General features: G+C 39.2%; 1 protein-coding gene across 12 annotated transcripts in view; it reads left to right on the top strand.

The window, feature by feature from the left end:
- LOC133419828 (protein NLRC5-like) overlaps positions 1 to 21,238 on the top strand; it is an 89,902-nt gene that overhangs the window by 56,846 nt on the left and 11,818 nt on the right. For 7 of the 12 annotated variants that reach the window (XM_061709273.1, XM_061709276.1, XM_061709278.1 and 4 more), the window contains 7 exons: positions 3,480 to 3,653; positions 5,888 to 6,064; positions 8,318 to 8,491; positions 10,734 to 10,910; positions 14,878 to 15,060; positions 17,295 to 17,468; positions 19,752 to 19,928. In XM_061709273.1, the coding sequence (XP_061565257.1) occupies positions 3,480 to 3,653; positions 5,888 to 6,064; positions 8,318 to 8,491; positions 10,734 to 10,910; positions 14,878 to 15,060; positions 17,295 to 17,468; positions 19,752 to 19,928 (1,236 nt within the window). The remainder of the gene's footprint in view (positions 1 to 3,479; positions 3,654 to 5,887; positions 6,065 to 8,317; positions 8,492 to 10,733; positions 10,911 to 14,877; positions 15,061 to 17,294; positions 17,469 to 19,751; positions 19,929 to 21,238) is intronic. The other 5 variants (XM_061709281.1, XM_061709274.1, XM_061709280.1 and 2 more) reach the window with 5 other exon arrangements.

Below are 21,238 nucleotides of genomic sequence, written 5' to 3' on the forward strand. Positions count from 1 at the left end.
CAAGACATAAGGTGCGTCTCTTTCCACTGTCATGATGGGCATGAAAACCTCTTCCTGTGCTCTGGACCCCATCCCATCCACATTTATAAAAAACTGTCTCCCAGCCATTTCCCCACTCATCATCAACATCGTCAACTCCTCCTTCAGCTCTGGATCAGTCCCGGACACCCTCAAACTGGCAGCTGTCACCCCCATCCTCAAAAAACCTGGACTCAACCCTGACACCATGAACAACTTCCGGCCCATTTCCAACCTCCCTTTCCTGTCAAAAATTCTGGAACGCGCCGTCGCCACTCAGCTCAAGACCCACCTCACCTCCAATGATCTGTTTGAAACATTTCAATCTGGTTTCCGCTCACGTCACAGCACAGAAACAGCCCTCATCAAAGTCACCAATGACCTCCTTCTCTCCTCCGACTCCGGCAACCTCAGCATTCTCCTTCTCCTGGACCTCACAGCAGCCTTCGACACCATCAGCCACACCATCCTCCTCTCCCGCCTGGAATCATCTCTCTACATCACCGGATCCGCCCTCTCCTGGTTAAAATCCTATCTCACCAACAGACATCAATTCATCAGCATCAACAACTGCTCCTCCTCCACTGCCCCTCTGTCACAAGGCGTCCCCCAGGGTTCGGTGCTTGGTCCTCTACTCTTCATCCTCTACATGCTCCCCCTTGGCAACATCATCCGCCGCCACCGCCTCCACTTCCACTGCTACGCCGACGACGTCCAACTGTACATCTCCACCAAATCCCTCACCTCTGCAACCCACTCTACCCTGACCAACTGCCTCGCCGAAATCAAGTCATGGATGCACTCGAACTTCCTCCAACTCAACTACAACAAATCGGACATGCTCATCATCGGCCCAAAATCCCTCACCAAAACCGCTCACAACTTCACCCTCACCATGGACAACTCCATTCTGTCTCCCTCCACTCACATCCGCAACCTCGGAGTTATCCTGGACAGTAACCTCTCCTTCCAACACCATGTCAACCACATCACAAGGACTGCTTTCTTCCACCTGAAAAATATTGCCCGTCTCCGTCCATCACTCTCCTTCTCTACCGCTGAAACCTTGATCCACGCCTTCATCACCTCAAGACTCGACTACTGCAATAGCATCCTCTACGGTTCAACTTCCAAGGTCCTCAATAAACTCCAATATATTCAAAACTCTGCCGCCCGCCTGCTCACCCACACCCGCTCCAGAGACCACATCACCCCAGTCCTCCAGAAGCTCCACTGGCTCCCCATCCCTCAACGGATCCACTTCAAAATCCTTCTCCTCACCCACAAAGCCCTCCACAACCAGGCCCCCTGCTACCTCACCGAACTGCTCCACCGCTACACTCCCTCCCGCAGCCTCCGCTCCTCTGACGCCAACCTCCTGTCCCTTCCAGTCAGAACCAAGCACCGGACCTGGGGCGACAGGGCCTTCTCCATCGCTGCACCCACCCTCTGGAACTCCCTCCCCAAAAACATCCGTGACTGTACAGACCTCCCAGCATTCAAATCCCATCTCAAAACTCACCTTTACAGAACTGCTTTTAATGTGTGATTAATGTCCTGTCTCATGTTGTGTCCTTTTGTACTGTCCTGTGTAATTGTAATTTGTATTATGTGTTTTGTTTTAATGTAAAGCGTCTTTGAGTGCCCAGAAAAGCGCTATATAAATAAAATGTATTATTATTATTATTATTATTAACAAATAATGGCCTGGTTTCCCAGATCAGTTAAGTAGTTCTTAACAGCGAAAGACTTCTTTCACAGGCTCCTTAAGAAGGTTTGAAAGAAGTCTTTCGCTGTTAAGAGCTACTTAACTGATCTGGGAAACCGGGCCAATGTCTTTTCATGGGTTTAACTGTGTAAAACTAAATATAAATACATGTGTGTTGAAGTAAGAAAGCTGAAATAAAGCTGCTGTCTAGACGATGAGTTTCCTTCATCAGCAACAAAACATCCAACAAGAACATCAGAAACTTTGTGTTGAAAATATGTCGTCACTCAATCAACTTTTTCAAAGAAAATCTCTTAAACAGACAAATATGTACAGATTGATGAAGAGATGTCCCCTTAAAAACGAAGAAATGATGGATATTGTTCATTTATTCATCATTTATGGGGAAAAAAAAACATTTAAACAAGTTCAAATTTTTAAATCAAAACTCAGCTCCAATAAACTTTTACCTTCATTTAATATTTACATAGAAAGACGGATATTTGAATTCAAATTCTATCAAAACTGTTTCTGACGTAAAAAACTACATTAAACCCTGGAGCATCAATTAGTTTCCATATTTTGATGAGTATTTGTTTGTAGTTTCCCTGTAAGGGCTCAGATTTGTACGTTTTTGTACCATCATGCCTCTGTTCTTGATGAATCAAATATCTAAATCAGACAAAAGTTTTCTGCACAAGTTCCAGATACATCACTGGAGAAGAGATGTCTTTCATGAATGCTGAAAAAACACAGACGTCCTCCAGTCCTGAAACTCTTTCTCTGCTCACAAAGTCCTTCTAGGAATGAAAACTTTATTGTCCAAAACATCATTTACAAACAGACGTGTTATTGGGACAGAAACACGTGATATGAATGGACTTTACATGGTCTAGACTGTCGTCCTCATCACTGACTTTATTGAAATCAGCACAAACTCAGACTTTTCTGGTCATCAAGTCAATAATACTGAAGAGAAATATATGCAGACTATTGATCACATGTGTGACATCAAGATGAACATCAGCCTTCATAAAGTCCATCACCTTTCTAATTCTCATCTGTATGGAGCATGTAAAATGATGAAGATGATGCTGAATTTTAACTTATCTGTAAAATGATGATGATAAAAATGATGAAACAAACGGACATAAATGATGAATAAGTATTGATGAAATGATTGATTGATCAGAGTGACAGCTGACTGATCAGACGGAGCAGCAGGATGAAGAAGTCCTGCTTGTTATTCTGGTCCAGACCAGGTTAGCTGCACACCAGAAATCTCCATGGTGATGAGTCCAGCCCTGCTTCTGTGCAAACACGATGATTCTAACGTTTGTACTGACTGAGATATTCAAACACAACATGTTACAATAACAAGTTGTTTATCTGCTTGTTTAACACTTGAAACTAGTTTTACTACATGAAATCAGTTCTTCATGTTTTTGTGTCTGACATTCAAACAAATGCTTCATTTTCTCTTCATACAAATGAATAAGTCAACATTTGTCCCCGAATTCCTCCTGACATGTTTGTTTGTGTGGAAACTTGAATCATTTGGCTGCACAACATGAGTTTGTATGGATGGATCCACTGGTGGAGCTGCAGAGCTGCAGAGCTGAAGTCACTACGTCTTTATTGGAGCAGCAGCATGATGTCATGAATATTGATGAAGATCTTTTTCACTGGTTCTGTTGGACTGTTGGAACCTGCATCGTGGTGGTTCAGCTCACATCTTTTATTTTTTATTCAGATTGAACTGCTGCAGTCTGTCAGAGATCAGCTGTTTTTATCTGGTCTCAGCTCTGAAGTCCAACCCCTCCCATCTGAAACATCTGAACCTGAGTTACAACCACCTGCATGATTCAGGAGTGAAACATCTGTGTGGATTTCTGGAGAGTCCAGACTGCAGACTGGAGACTCTGAGGTCAGACATGTTTTATTTGTGTGTTCAGATGAATCTGATGTGAAAGTTGTGTTGACACTAACCTGCAGACATCAGGATGATCTCCTGCTGATCCACACTGACCATCTGACTGCTCTGAGTTCTTCTTCTCTGTTTTAGTCCACTAACAGTTTGATTATTCTGAAAGTTCCTCTTCTGATTTATGACATAAAACTAAACATTTGAATGTTTCAGACAGGAACCAATGAAGAACCAGAGATGTGTCTGAACCTGGAATAAAACATCTTCAGAAACATGAGTTAACTTAACAGCTAATACGTTCAAAAATGTCATCCAGATGTTAATAAACTTAGAGAGTCTGACAGACAATAGTGGACAGACTGAATGTGTAGTCGTCCAATATATGAGTTACAGAGCTCATTTACTAAATAACTTCTTACTCGGGCTGAAATCAGTCAAACCAACGTTGGCTTCCTTTGACTCCCATTAAATTTCATTTCAACAAATACACGTTTACCAAATGTAAAACTCTAAACATGGAAAAACATATTTTTCTATGTTTTTAATATTATTCCTTAATATTTATGTTCAGATCATTTCATCCAGGTGACATCAAGACATAAGGTGCAACAAATAATGTATTTTCATGGGTTTCACTGTGTAAAACTAAATATAAATACATGTGTGTTGAAGTAAGAAAGCTGAAATAAAGCTGCTGTCTAGACGATGAGTTTCCTTCATCAGCAACAAAACATCCAACAAGAACATCAGAAACTTTGTGTTGAAACTATGTCGTAACTCAATCAAATTTTTCAGAGAAAATCTCCTAAACAGACAAATATGTAGAGATTGATAAAGAGATGTCTCCTTAAAAACGTAGAAATTATGGTTATTGTTAATTTATTCATCTTTTATGATGGGGGGAGGGCATTTAAACAAGTTCAAATTTTTAAATCAAATCTCAGCTCCAATAAACTTTCACCTTCATTTAATATTTACATAGACAGAGGGATATTTGAATTCAAATTCTAACAAAAATACATTAAACCCTGGAGCATCAATTAGTTTCCATATTTTGTTGAGTATTGGGTTTTAGGTTCGCTGTAAGGGCTCAGATTTGTACTTTTTTTTACCATCATGCATCTGTTCTTGATGAATCACATTTCTTAATCAGACAAAAGTTTTCTGCACAAGTTCCAGATACATCATTGGAGAAGAGATGTCTTTCCTGAATGCTGAATAAACACAGACGTCCTCCTGTCCTGAAACTCTTTCTCTGCTCACAAAGTCCTTCTAGGAATGAAAACTTTATCGTCCAAAACATCATTTACAAACAGACGTGTTATTGGGACAGAAACACGTGACATGAATGCACTTTACATGGTCTAGACTGTCGTCCTCATCACTGTCTTTATTGAAATCAGCACAAACTCAGACTTTTCTGATCATCAAGTCAATAATACTGAAGAGAAATATATGCAGACTATTGATCACATGTGTGACATCAATATGAACATCAGCCTTCATAAAGTCCATCACCTTTCTAATTCTCCTCTGTATGGAGCATGTCAAATGATGAAGATGATGCTGAATTGTAATTTATCTGTAAAATGATGATGAAGAAAATGAGGAAACAAACAGACAGAAATGATGAATAAGTATTGATGAAATGAATGATTGATCAGAGTGACAGCTAACTGATCAGACGGAGCAGCAGGATGAAGAAGTCCTGCTTGTTATTCTGGTCCAGACCAGGTTAGCTGCACACCAGAGATCTCCATGGTAACGAGTCCATCCCTGCTTCTGTGCAAACACTACAATTCTAACGTTTGTACTGACTGAGATATTCAAACACAACATGTTACAATAACAAGTTGTTTATCTGCTTGTTTAACACTTGAAACTAGTTTTACTGCATGAAATATTAGACATCAGTTCTTCATGTTTTTGTGTCTGACATTCAAACAAATGCTTCATTTTCTCTTCATACAAATTAATGGGGTGACATTTGTCCCAGAATTCCTCCTGACATGTTTGTTTGTGTGGAAACTTGAACCATTTGGCTGCACAACATGAGTTTGTATGGATGGATCCGCTGGTGGAGCTGCAGAGCTGCAGAGCTGAAGTCACTACGTCTTTATTGGAGCAGCAGCATGATGTCATGAATATTGATGAAGATCTTTTTCACTGGTTCTGTTGGACTGTTGGAACCTGCATCCTGGTGGTTCAGCTCACATCTTTTATTCTTTATTCAGATTGAAGCGCTGCAGTCTGTCAGAGATCAGCTGTTCTTCTCTGGGCTCAGCTCTGAAGTCCAACCCCTCCCATCTGAAACATCTGGACCTGAGCAGGAACAACAACCTGCAGGATTCAGGAGTGAAACATCTGTGTGGATTTCTGGAGAGTCCAGACTGCAGACTGGAGACTCTGAGGTCAGACATGTTTTAGTTGTGTGTTCAGATGAATCTGATGTGAAAGTTGTGTTGACACTAACCTGCAGACATCAGGCTGATCTCCTGCTGATCCACACTGACCATCTGACTGCTCTGAGCTCTTCTTCTCTGCTTTAGTCCACTAACGGTTTGTTTCTTCTGAAAGTTCCTGTTCTGATTAATGACATAAAACTAAACATTTGAATGTGTCAGACAGGAACAAATGAAGAACCAGAGATGTGTCTGAACCTGGAATAAAACATCTTCAGAAACATGAGTTAACTTAACAGCTAATACGTTCAAAAATGTCATCCAGATGTTAATAAACTTAGAGAGTCTGACAGACAATAGTGGACAGACTGAATGTGTAGTCGTCCAATATTTGAGTTACAGAGCTCATTTACTAAATAACTTCTTACTGTGGATGAAATCAGTCAAACTAAAGTTGGCTTCCTTTGACTACCATTAAATTTCATTTCAACAAATACACGTTTACCAAATGTAAAACTCTAAAATGGAAAAACATATTTTTCTGTGTTTTTAATATTATTCCTTAAAATGTCTGTTCAGATCATTTCATCCAGGTGACATCAAGACATAAGGTGCAACAAATAAGGTCTTTTCATGGTTTTCACTGTGTAAAACTAAATATAAATACATGTGTGTTGAAGTAAGAAAGCTGAAATAAAGCTGCTGTCTAGACGATGAGTTTCCTTCATCAGCAACAAAACATCCAACAAGAACATCAGAAACTTTGTGTTGAAACTATGTCGTCACTCAATCAACTTTTTCAGAGAAAATCTCCTAAACAGACAAATATGTACAGATTGATGAAGAGGTGTCCCTTTAAAAACGTAGAAATGATGGATATTGTTCATTTATTCATTATTTATGGGGGGAAAAATAACATTTAAGCAATTCAAATTTTTACATCAAAACTCAGCTCCAATAAACTTTTACCTTCTTTATATTTACATAGAAAGACGGATATTTGAATTCAAATTCCATCAAAGCTGTTTCTGACGTAAAAAAAACTACCTTAAACCCTGGAACATCAATTAGTTTCCATATTTTGATGAGTATTTAGTTCTAGTTTCCCTGTAAGTCTCAGATTTGTATGTTTTTGTACCATCATGCAGCTGTTCTTGATGAATCAAATTTCTTAATCAGACAAAAGTTTTCTGCACAAGTTCCAGATACATCACTGGAGAAGAGATGTCTTTCATGAATGCTGAATAAACACAGACGTCCTCCTGTCCTGAAACTCTTTCTCTGCTCACAAAGTCCTTCTAGCAATGAAAACTTTATCGTCCAAAACATCATTTACAAACAGACGTGTTATTGGGACAGAAACACGTGACATGAATGGACTTTACATGGTCTAGACTGTCGTCCTCATCACTGACTTTATTGAAATCAGCACAAACCCAGACTCTTCTGATCATCAAGTCAATAATACTGAAGAGAAATATAAGCAGACTATTGATCACATGTGTGACATCAATATGAACATCAGCCTTCATAAAGTCCATCACCTTTCTAATTCTCCTCTGTATGGAGCATGTAAAATGATGAAGATGATGCTGAATTGTAATTTATCTGTAAAATGATGATGAAGAAAATGAGGAAACAAACACACAGAAATGATGAATAAGTATTGATGAAATGATTGATTGATCAGAGTGACAGCTGACTGATCAGACGGAGCAGCAGGATGAAGAAGTCCTGCTTGTTATTCTGGTCCAGACCAGGTTAGCTGCACACCAGAAATCTCCATGGTAACGAGTCCAGCCCTGCTTCTGTGCAAACACTACGATTCTAACGTTTGTACTGACTGAGATATTCAAACACAACATGTTACAATAACAAGTTTTTTATCTTCTTGTTCAACACTTGAAACTAGTTTTACTGCATTAAATATTAGACATCAGTTATTTATGTTTTTGTGTCTCTGACATTCAAACAAATGCTTCATTTTCTCTTCATACAAATTAATAAGTCAACATTTGTCCCAGAATTCCTCCTGACATGTTTGTTAGTGTGGAAACTTGAATCATTTGGCTGCACAACATGTGTTTGTATGGATGGATCCACTGGTGGAGCTGCAGAGCTGCAGAGCTGAAGTCACTACGTCTTTATTGGAGCAGCAGCATGATGTCATGAATATTGATGAAGATCTTTTTCACTGGTTCTGTTGGACTGTTGGAACCTGCATCCTGGTGGTTCAGCTCACATCTTTTATTCTTTATTCAGGTTGGAGAACTGCAGGTTGTCAGAGATCAGCTGTTCTTCTCTGGTCTCAGCTCTGAAGTCCAACCCCTCCCATCTGAAAGTTCTGGACCTGAGCGGGAACGACCTGCAGGATTCAGGAGTGGAACATCTGTGTGGATTTCTGGAGAGTCCAGACTGCAGACTGGAGACTCTGAGGTCAGACATGTTTTAGTTGTGTGTTCAGATGAATCTGATGTGAAAGTTGTGTTGACACTAACCTGCAGACATCAGGCTGATCTCCTGCTGATCCACACTGACCATCTGACTGCTCTGAGTTCTTCTTCTCTGCTTTAGTCCACTAACAGTTTGTTTCTTCTGAAAGTTCCTCTTCTGATTTATGACATAAAACTAAACATTTGAATGTGTCAGACAGGAACAAATGAAGAACCAGAGATGTGTCTGAACCTGGAATAAAACATCTTCAGAAACATGAGTTTACTTAACAGCTAATACGTTCAAAAATGTCATCCAGATGTTAATAAACTTAGAGAGTCTGACAGACAATAGTGGACAGACTGAATGTGTAGTCGCCCAATATATAAGTTACAGAGCTCATTTACTAAATAACTTCTTACTGTGGCTGAAATCAGTCAAACCAACGTTGACTTCCTTTGACTCCCATTAAATTTCATTTCAACAAATACACGTTTACCAAATGTAAAACTCGAAACATGGAAAAACATATTTTTCTGTGTTTTTAATATTATTCCCTAATATTTCTGTTCAGATCATTTCATCCAGGTGACATCAAGACATAAGGTGCAACAAATAAGGTCTTTTCATGGTTTTCAGTGTTTAAACTAAATATAAATACATGTGTGTTGAAGTAAGAAAGCTGAAATAAAGCTGCTGTCTAGACGATGAGTTTCCTTCATCAGCAACAAAACATCCAACAAGAACATCAGACACTTTGTGTTGAAACTATGTCGTCTCTCAATCAACTTTTTCAGAGAAAATCTCCTAAACAGACAAATATGTACAAATTGATGAAGAGATGTCCCCTTAAAAACGTAGAAATGATGGATATTGTTCATTTATTCATCATTTATGGGGGGTGGGGGGGGGGGGGCATTTGAACAAGTTCAATTTTTTAAATCAAAACTCAGCTCCAATAAACTTTCACCTTCATTTAATATTTACATAGAAAGACGGATATTTGAATTCAAGTTCTATCAAAACTACATTAAAACCTGGAGCATCAATTAGTTTCCATATTTTGATCAGTATTTGGTTCTAGTTTCCCTGTAAAGGTTCAGATTTGTACGTTTTTGTACCATCATGCATCTGTTCTTGATGAATCAAATTTCTTAATCAGACAAAAGTTTTCTGCACAAGTTCCAGATACATCACTGGAGAAGAGATGTCTTTCATGAATGCTGAATAAACACAGACGTCCTCCTGTCCTGAAACTCTTTCTCTGCTCACAAAGTCCTTCTAGGAATGAAAACTTTATCGTCCAAAACATAATTTACAAACATACGTGTTATTGAGACAGAAACACGTGACATGAATGGACTTTACATGGTCTAGACTGTCGTCCTCATCACTGATTTTATTGAAATCAGCACAAACTCAAACTCTTCTGATCATCAAGTCAATAATACTGAAGAGAAATATATGCAGACTATTGATCACATGTGTGACATCAATATGAACATCAGCCTTCATAAAGTCCATCACCTTTCTAATTCTCATCTGTATGGAGCATGTAAAATGATGAAGATGATGCTGAATTGTAATTTACCTGTAAAATGATGATGAAGAAAATAAAGAAACAAACAAACATAAATGATGAATAAGTATTGATGAAATGATTGATTGATCAGAGTGACAGCTGACTGATCAGACGGAGCAGCAGGATGAAGAAGTCTTGCTTGTTATTCTGGTCCAGACCAGGTTAGCTGCACACCAGAGATCTCCATGGTAACGAGTCCAGCCCTGCTTCTGTGCAAACACTACGATTCTAACGTTTGTACTGACTGAGATATTCAAACACAACATGTTACAATAACAAGTTGTTTATCTGATCGTTTAACACTTGAAACTAGTTTTACTACATGAAATATTAGACATCAGTTCTTCATGTTTTTGTGTCTCTGACATTCAAACAAATGCTTCATTTTCTCTCCATACAAATGAATAAGTCAACATTTGTCCCAGAATTCCTCCTGACATGTTTGTTTGTGTAGAAACTTGAATCATTTGGCTGCACAACATGAGTTTGTATGGATGGATCCACTGGTGGAGCTGCAGAGCTGCAGAGCTGAAGTGACTACGTCTTTATTGGAGCAGCAGCATGATGTCATGAATATTGATGAAGATCTTTTTCACTGGTTCTGTTGGACTGTTGGAACCTGCATCCTGGAGGTTCAGCTCACATCTTTTATTCTTTATTCAGGTTGGAGAACTGCAGGATGTCAGAGATCAGCAGTTCTTCTCTGGTCTCAGCTCTGAAGTCCAACCCCTCCCATCTGAAACATCTGAACCTGAGTGGGAACCAGAACCTGCAGAATTCAGGAGTGAAACATCTGTGTGGATTTCTGGAGAGTCCAGACTGCAGACTGGAGACTCTGAGGTCAGACATGTTTTAGTTGTGTGTTCAGATGAATCTGATGTGAAAGTTGTGTTGACACTAACCTGCAGACATCAGGCTGATCTCCTGCTGATCCACACTGACCATCTGACTGCTCTGAGTTCTTCTCTGCTTTAGTCCACTAACACTTTGTTTATTCTGAAAGTTCCTCTTCTGATTTATGACATAAAACTAAACATTTGAATGTGTCAGACAGGAACAAATGAAGAACCAGAGATGTGTCTGAACCTGGAATAAAACATCTTCAGAAACATGAGTTTACTTAACAGCTAATACGTTCAAAAATGTAATCCAGATGTTAATAAACTTAGAGAGTCTGACAGACAATAGTGGACAGACTGAATGTGTAGTCGTCCAATATATGAGTTACAGAGCTCATTTACTAAATAACTTCTTACTGTGGCTGAAATCAGTCAAACCAACGTTGACTTCCTTTGACTACCATTAAATTTCATTTCAACAAATACAAGTTTACCAAATATAAAACTCTAAACATGGAAAAACATATTTTTCTGTGATTTTAATATTATTCCTTAATATTTCTGTTCAGATCATTTCATCCAGGTGACATCAAGACATAAGGTGCAACAAATAAGGTCTTTTCATGGTTTTCAGTGTTTAAACTAAATATAAATACATGTGTGTTGAAGTAAGAAAGCTGAAATAAAGCTGCTGTCTAGACGATGAGTTTCCTTCATCAGCAACAAAACATCCAACAAGAACATCAGAAACTTTGTGTTGAAACTATGTCGTAACTCAATCAACTTTTTCAGAGAAAATCTCCTAAACACACAAATATGTACAGATTGATTTTCAGAATCAGCTTTATTGGCCAGGTTCGAACATTGTCCAACAAGGAATTTGACTCCGGTAATTTCGCTCTTTGGTATTAAAATTAAACAATAAACAATAAACAAATGTGGTATTTCTATGTACAGTATAAACATTTTAAAGGTGCAGCAGTTTGAGGTAGTGAGAAGGACAGTTCTGAATAGAATTAGAATAAGTATAACCTATTTACAATTTTAACAGACAAATTATACAAAAAATACAAAAAAATCATACAAAAGAAATACAAAAATGAGAGGTGCAGCAGAGTGAGGCAGACATGATTATTAAAGAGGGTGCTAGATGATTTTTCTTTTTTTTTATTGCACGTGTTTGGTTACTCTGAGACTGTTATTTGTGAGAGTTCATCAGAGCAACCGCTTGCGGGAAGAAACTGGCCCTGTGTCTGGAGGTTTTAGCGTACAGAGCTCTGTAGCGCCGTCCAGAGGGGAGGAGTTGGAACAGACTGTGTCCCGGGTGTGAGGGGTCTGGTCCTGGTCCTGGTCCTGGGTGTGAGGGGTCTACAGAGATGTTACCTGCCCGTTTCCTGTTCCTGGACCGGTACAGGTCCTGGATAGATGGGAGGTTAGTCCCAACTATCCTCTCTGCAGACCTGATTGTCCGCTGCAGTCTGTGCCTGTCCAGTTTGGTGGCTGATCCAAACCAGACAGTGATGGAAGAGCAGAGAACAGACTGTATGATGGTAGTGTAGAACGTGATCAACAGCTGCTGTGGCAGGTTGAACTTCCTGAGCTGCCGCAGGAAGTACAACCTCTGCTGAGCTTCTTCCTGACGGAACTGATGTGGGTGGACCACTTCAGGTCCCTGGAGATGGTGGACCCCAGGAACTTGAAGGAGTCTGTGGAGGAGACGGTGCTGTTGAGGATGGTAAGGGGGGGGAGTGGCGGTCGGTTTTTTCTGAAGTCCACTGTCAACTCCACAGTCTTGAGCGGGTTCAGCTCCAGGTGGTTCCGACCGCACCAGTGGACCAGCTGTTCCACCTCCCGTCTGTACGCGGACTCGTCACCTTCCCGGATCAGGCCGATGACGGTGGTGTCGTCCGCGTACTTCAGGAGCTTCACAGACGAGTCCCCTGAGGTGCAGTCGTTGGTATAGAGGGAGAAGAGCAGTGGCGAGAGGACGCACCCCTGGGGGGCGCCAGTGCTGATGGTACGGGTGCTGGATGTGATGCTCCCCAGCCTCACCTGCTGCCTCCTGTCACTCAGGAAGCTGGTAATCCACTGACAGGTGGGGGCAGGCACGGTGAGCTGGGTGAGCTTCTGGTGGAGGATTGCGGGAGCGATCGTGTTGAACGCCGAGCTGAAGTCCACAAACAGGATCCTCGCGTAAGTCCCTGAGGTGTCGAGATGACGCAGGATGTGATGCAGTCCTATGTTGACTGCATCATCCACCGACCTAATTGCCCAGTAAGCAAACTGCAGGGGGTCGAGCAGGGAGCCTGTGGTGTCCTTCAGGTGGCTCAACACCAGCCGCTCAAAGGTCTTCATGACCACAGACATCAGGGCGACGGGTCTGTAGTCATTTAGACCTGTGATGGTGGGTTTCTTGGGGACTGGGATGATGGTGGAGCGTTTGAGGCATGAGGGCACCTCACACAGCTCCAGGGACCGGTTGAAGATCCGCGTGAGGGTGGGAGCCAGCTGTTCGGCGCAGACTATCAGGCAGGAGGGGGAGGGGGAGGAGGGAGAGGAGGAGGAAGAGATGAAGAGATGTCTCCTTAAAAACGTAGAAATGATGGATATTGTTCATTTATTCATCATTTATGGGGGGGGGACATTTAAACAAGTTCAAATTTTTAAATCAAAACTCAGCTCCAATAAACTTTCACCTTCATTTAATATTTACATAGATAGACGGATATTTGAATTCAAATTCTATCAAAACTACATTAAACCCTGGAGCATCCATTAGTTTCCATATTTTGATGAGTATTTGGTTCTAGTTTCCCTGTAAGTCTCAGATTTGTACGTTTTTGTACCATCATGCATCTGTTCTTGATGAATCAAATTTCTTAATCAGACAAAAGTTTTCTGCACAAGTTCCAGATACATCACTGGAGAAGAGATGTCTTTCCTGAATGCTGAATAAACACAGACGTCCTCCTGTCCTGAAACTCTTTCTCTGCTCACAAAGTCCTTCTAGGAATTAAAACTTTATCATCCAAAACATCATTTACAAACAGACGTGTTATTGGGACAGAAACACGTGACATGAATGGACTTTACATGGTCTAGACTGTCGTCCTCATCACTGACTTTATTGAAATCAGCACAAACTCAGACTTTTCTGATCATCAAGTCAATAATACTGAAGAGAAATATACGCAGACTATTGATCACATGTGTGACATCAATATGAACATCAGCCTTCATAAAGTCCATCACCTTTCTAATTCTCCTCTGTATGGAGCATGTAGAATGATGAAGATGATGCTGAATTGTAATTTATCTGTAAAAGGATGATGAAGAAAATGATGAAACAAAATGACATAAATGATGAATAAGTATTGATGAAATGATTGATTGATCAGAGTGACAGCTGACTGATCAGACGGAGCAGCAGGATGAAGAAGTCTTGCTTGTTATTCTGGTCCAGACCAGGTTAGCTGCACACCAGAGATCTCCATGGTAACGAGTCCAGCCCTGCTTCTGTGCAAACACTACGATTCTAACGTTTGTACTGACTGAGATATTCAAACACAACATGTTACAATAACAAGTTGTTTATCTGCTTGTTTAACACTTGAAACTAGTTTTACTACATGAAATATTAAACATCAGTTCTTCATGTTTTTGTGTCTGACATTCAAACAAATGCTTCATTTTCTCTCCATACAAATGAATAAGTCAACATTTGTCCCAGAATTCCTCCTGACATGTTTTTTTGTGTGGAAACTTGAATCATTTGGCTGCACAACATGAGTTTGTATGGATGGATCCACTGGTGGAGCTGCAGAGCTGCAGAGCTGAAGTCACTACGTCTTTATTGGAGCAGCAGCATGATGTCATGAATATTGATGAAGATCTTTTTCACTGGTTCTGTTGGACTGTTGGAACCTGCATCCTGGTGCTTCAGCTCATATCTTTTATTCTTTATTCAGGTTGAAGAGCTGCAGGTTGTCAGAGATCAGCTGTTCTTCTCTGGTCTCAGCTCTGAAGTCCAACCCCTCCCATCTGAAACATCTGAAACATCTGGACCTGAGTGGGAACGACCTGCAGGATTCAGGAGTGAAACATCTGTGTGGATTTCTGGAGAGTCCAGACTGCAGACTGGAGACTCTGAGGTCAGACATGTTTTAGTTGTGTGTTCAGATGAATCTGATGTGAAAGTTGTGTTGACACTAACCTGCAGACATCAGGCTGATCTCCTGCTGATCCACACTGACCATGGTGACTGCTCTGGTTCTTCTTCTCTGCTTTAGTCCACTAACACTTTGTTTATTCTGAAAGTTCCTTCTGATTTATGACATAAAACTAAACATTTGAATGTGTCAGACAGGAACCAATGAAGAACCAGAGATGTGTCTGAACCTGGAATAAAACATCTTCACAAACATGAGTTAACTTAACAGCTAATACGTTCAAAAATGTCATCCAGATGTTAATAAACTTAGAGAGTCTGACAGACAATAGTGGACAGACTGAATGTGTAGTCGTCCAATATATGAGTTACAGAGCTCATTTACTAAATAACTTCTTACTGTGGCTGAAATCAGTCAAAACAAAGTTGGCTTCCTTTGACTCCCATTAAATTTCATTTCAACAAATACACGTTTACCAAATGTAAAACTCTAAACATGGAAAAACATATTTTTCTGTGTTTTTAATATTATTCCTTAATATTTCTGTTAAGATCATTTCATCCAGGTAACATCAAGACATAAGGTGCAACAAATAAGGTCTTTTCATGGTTTTCAGTGTTTAAATTAAATATAAATACATGTGTGTTGAAGTAAGAAAACTGAAATAAAGCTGCTGTCTAGACGATGAGTTTCCTTCATCAGCAACAAAACATCCAACAAGAACATTAGAAACTTTGTGTTGAAACTATGTCGTCACTCAATCAACTTTTTCAGAGAAAATCTCCTAAACAGACAAATATGTACAAATTGATGAAGAGATGTCTCCTTAAAAACGTAGAAATTGTGGATATTGTTGATTTATTCATCATTTATGGGGGCGGGGGGGGGACATTTGAACAAGTTCAAATTTTTAAATCAAAACTCAGCTCCAATAAACTTTCCCCTTCATTTTATATGTACATAGAAAGACGGATATTTGAATTCAAATTCTATCAAAACAACATTAAAACCTGGAACATCAATTAGTTTCCATATTTTGATGAGTATTTGGTTGTAGTTTCCCTGTAAAGGTTCAGATTTGTATGTTTTTGTACCATCATGCATCTGTTCTTGATGAATCAAATTTCTTAATCAGACAAAAGTTTTCTGCACAAGTTCCAGATCCATCACTGGAGAAGAGATGTCTTTCATGAATGCTGAATAAACACAGACGTCCTCCTGTCCTGAAACTCTTTCTCTGCTCACAAAGTCCTTCTAGGAATTAAAACTTTATCGTCCAAAACATAATTTACAAACATACGTGTTATTGTGAGAGAAACACGTGATATGAATGGACTTTACATGGTCTAGACTGTCGTCCTCATCACTGTCTTTATTGAAATCAGCACAAACTCAGACTTTTCTGATCATCAAGTCAATAATACTGAAGAGAAATATATGCAGACTATTGATCACATGTGTGACATCAAGATGAACATCAGCCTTCATAAAGTCCATCACCTTTCTAATTCTCATCTGTATGGAGCATGTAAAATGATGAAGATGATGCTGAATTTTAACTTATCTGTAAAATGATGATGATAAAAATGATGAAACAAACGGACATAAATGATGAATAAGTATTGATGAAATGATTGATTGATCAGAGTGACAGCTGACTGATCAGACGGAGCAGCAGGATGAAGAAGTCCTGCTTGTTATTCTGGTCCAGACCAGGTTAGCTGCACACCAGAAATCTCCATGGTGATGAGTCCAGCCCTGCTTCTGTGCAAACACGATGATTCTAACGTTTGTACTGACTGAGATATTCAAACACAACATGTTACAATAACAAGTTGTTTATCTGCTTGTTTAACACTTGAAACTAGTTTTACTGCGTGAAATATTAGACATCAGTTCATCATGTTTTTGTGTCTGACATTCAAACAAATGCTTCATTTTCTCTTCATACAAATTAATAAGTCAACATTTGTCCCAGAATTCCTCCTGACATGTTTTTTTGCGTGGAAACTTGAATCATTTGGCTGCACAACATGAGTTTGTATGGATGGATCCACTGGTGGAGCTGCAGAGCTGCAGAGCTGAAGTCACTACGTCTTTATTGGAGCAGCAGCATGATGTCATGAATATTGATGAAGATCTTTTTCACTGGTTCTGTTGGACTGTTGGAACCTGCACCCTGGTGGTTCAGCTCACATATTTTATTCTTTATTCAGGTTGGAGAACTGCAGGATGTCAGAGATCAGCTGTTCTTCTCTGGTCTCAGCTCTGAAGTCCAACCCCTCCCATCTGAAACATCTGAACCTGAGTTACAACAAGCTGCAGGATTCAGGAGTGAAACATCTGTGTGGATTTCTGGAGAGTCCAGACTGCAGACTGGAGACTCTGAGGTCAGACATGTTTTAGTTGTGTGTTCAGATGAATCTGATGTGAAAGTTGTGTTGACACTAACCTGCAGACATCAGGCTGATCTCCTGCTGATCCACACTGACCATCTGACTGCTCTGAGTTCTTCTTCTCTGCTTTAGTCCACTAACACTTTGTTTCTTATGAAAGTTCCTCTTCTGATTTATGACATAAAACTAAACATTTGAATGTTTCAGACAGTAACCAATGAAGAACCAGAGATGTGTCTGAACCTGGAATGAAACATCTTCAGAAACATGAGTTAACTTAACAGCTAATACGTTCAAAAATGTCATCCAGATGTTAATAAACTTAGAGAGTCTGACAGACAATAGTGGACAGACTGAATGTGTAGTCGTGCAATATTTGAGTTACAGAGCTCATTTACTAAATAACTTCTTACTGTGGATGAAATCAGTCAAACCAACGTTGGCTTCCTTTGACTACCATTACATTTAATTTCAACAAATACACGTTTAGCAAATGTAAAACTCTAAACATGGACAAACTGGAAATTTCCCCTCTGGGGGACTATTAAAGGATTTCTTATCTTAAACATATTTTACTGTGTTTTTAATATTATTCCTTAATATTTCTGTTAAGATCATTTCATCCAGGTGACATCAAGACATAAGGTGCAACAAATAAGGTCTTTTCATGGTTTTCAGTGTTTAAACTAAATATAAATACATGTGTGTTGTTGAAGTAAGAAAACTGAAATAAAGCTGCTGTCTAGACGATGAGTTTACTTCATCAGCAACAAAACATCCAACAAGAACATCAGAAACTTTGTGTTGAAACTATGTCGTCTCTCAATCAACGTTTTCAGAGAAAATCTCTTAAACAGACAAATATGTACAAATTGATGAAGAGATGTCCCTTTAAAAACGTAGAAATTGTGGATATTGTTGATTTATTCATCATTTATGGGGGGAAAAAAACATTTAAACAAGTTCAAATTTTTACATCAAAACTCAGCTCCAATAAACTTTTACCTTCATTTAATATTTACATAGAAAAACGGATATTTGAATTCAAATTCTATCAAAACTACATTAAAACCTGGAACATCAATTAGTTTCCATATTTTGATGAGTATTTGGTTCTAGTTTCCCAGTAATGGTTCAGATTTGTACGTTTTTGTACCATCATGCATCTGTTCTTGATGAATCACATTTCTTAATCAGACAAAAGTTTTCTGCACAAGTTCCAGATACATCACTGGAGAAGAGATGTCTTTCCTAAAATGCTGAATAAACACAGACGTCCTCCTGTCCTGAAACTCTTTCTCTGCTCACAAAGTCCTTCTAGGAATTAAAACTTTATCGTCCAAAACATCATTTACAAACAGACGTGTTATTGTGAGAGAAACACGTGACATGAATGGACTTTACATGGTCTAGACTGTCGTCCTCATCACTGACTTTATTGAAATCAGCACAAACTCAGACCTTTCTGATCATCAAGTCAATAATACTGAAGAAAAATATATGCAGACTATTGATCACATGTGTGACATCAATATGAACATCAGCCTTCATAAAGTCCATCACCTTTCTAATTCTCATCTGTATGGAGCATGTCAAATGATGAAGATGATGCTGAATTGTAATTTATCTGTAAAATGATGATGAAGAAAATGAGGAAACGAAATGACAGAAATGATGAATAAGTATTGATGAAATAATTGATTGATAAGAGTGACAGCTGACTGATCAGACGGAGCAGCAGGATGAAGAAGTCCTGCTTGTTATTCTGGTCCAGACCAGGTTAGCTGCACACCAGAAATCTCCATGGTAACGAGTCCAGCCCTGCTTCTGTGCAAACACTAAGATTCTAACGTTTGTACTGACTGAGATATTCAAACACAACATGTTACAATAACAAGTTGTTTATCTGCTTGTTTAACACTTGAAACTAGTTTTACTGCGTGAAATATTAGACATCAGTTCTTCATGTTTTTGTGTCTGACATTCAAACAAATGCTTCATTTTCTCTTCATACAAATTAATAAGTCAACATTTGTCCCAGAATTCCTCCGGACAGTTTGTTTGTGTGGAAACTTGAATCATTTGGCTGCACAACATGAGTTTGTATGGATGGATCCACTGGTGGAGCTGCAGAGCTGCAGAGCTGAAGTCACTACGTCTTTATTGGAGCAGCAGCATGATGTCTGAATATTGATGAAGATCTTTTTCACTGGTTCTGTTGGACTGTTGGAACCTGCACCCTGGTGGTTCAGCTCACATATTTTATTCTTTATTCAGGTTGGAGAACTGCAGGATGTCAGAGATCAGCAGTTCTTCTCTGGTCTCAGCTCTGAAGTCCAACCTCTCCCATCTGAAACATCTGAACCTGAGTGGGAACCAGAACCTGCAGAATTCAGGAGTGAAACATCTGTGTGGATTTCTGGAGAGTCCAGACTGCAGACTGGAGACTCTGAGGTCAGACATGTTTTAGTTGTGTGTCCAGATGAATCTGATGTGAAAGTTGTGTTGACACTAACCTGCAGACATCAGGCTGATCTCCTGCTGATCCACACTGACCATCTGACTGCTCTGAGTTCTTCTCTGCTTTAGTCCACTAACACTTTGTTTATTCTGAAAGTTCCTCTTCGGATTTATGACATGAAACTAAACATTTGAATGTGTCAGACAGGAACAAATGAAGAACCAGAGATGTGTCTGAACCTGGAATAAAACATCTTCAGAAACATGAGTTTACTTAACAGCTAATACGTTCAAAAATGTAATCCAGATGTTAATAAACTTAGAGAGTCTGACAGACAATAGTGGACAGACTGAATGTGTAGTCGTCCAATATATGAGTTACAGAGCTCATTTACTAAATAACTTCTTACTGTGGATGAAATCAGTCAAACCAACGTTGGCTTCTTTTGAATACCATTAAATTTCATTTCAACAAATACAAGTTTACCAAATATGAAACTCTAAACATGGAAAAACATATTTTTCTGTGATTTTAATATTATTCCTTAATATTTCTGTTCAGATCATTTCATCCAGGTGACATCAAGACATAAGGTGCAACAAATAATGTCTTTTCATGGTTTTCAGTGTTTAAACTAAATATAAATACATGTGTGTTGAAGTAAGAAAGCTGAAATAAAGCTGCTGTCTAGACGATGAGTTTCCTTCATCAGCAACAAAACATCCAACAAGAACATCAGAAACTTTGTGTTGAAACTATGTCGTCACTCAATCAACTTTTTCAGAGAAAATCTCCTAAACACACAAATATGTACAGATTGATTTTCAGAATCAGCTTTATTGGCCAGGTTCGAACATTGTCCAACAAGGAATTTGACTCCGGTAATTTCGCTCTTTGGTATTAAAATTAAACAATAAACAATAAACAAATGTGGTATTTCTATGTACAGTATAAACATTTTAAAGGTGCAGCAGTTTGAGGTAGTGAGAAGGACAGTTCTGAATAGAATTAGAATAAGTATAACCTATTTACAATTTTAACAGACAAATTATACAAAAAATACAAAAAAAATCATACAAAAGAAATACAAAAATGAGAGGTGCAGCAGAGTGAGGCAGACATGATTATTAAAGAGGGTGCTAGATGATTTTTCTTTTTTTTTATTGCACGTGTTTGGTTACTCTGAGACTGTTATTTGTGAGAGTTCATCAGAGCAACCGCTTGCGGGAAGAAACTGGCCCTGTGTCTGGAGGTTTTAGCGTACAGAGCTCTGTAGCGCCGTCCAGAGGGGAGGAGTTGGAAC

The sequence above is a fragment of the Cololabis saira genome, chromosome 19 (assembly GCF_033807715.1).
Source record: "Cololabis saira isolate AMF1-May2022 chromosome 19, fColSai1.1, whole genome shotgun sequence".
NCBI lineage: Eukaryota > Metazoa > Chordata > Actinopteri > Beloniformes > Belonidae > Cololabis > Cololabis saira.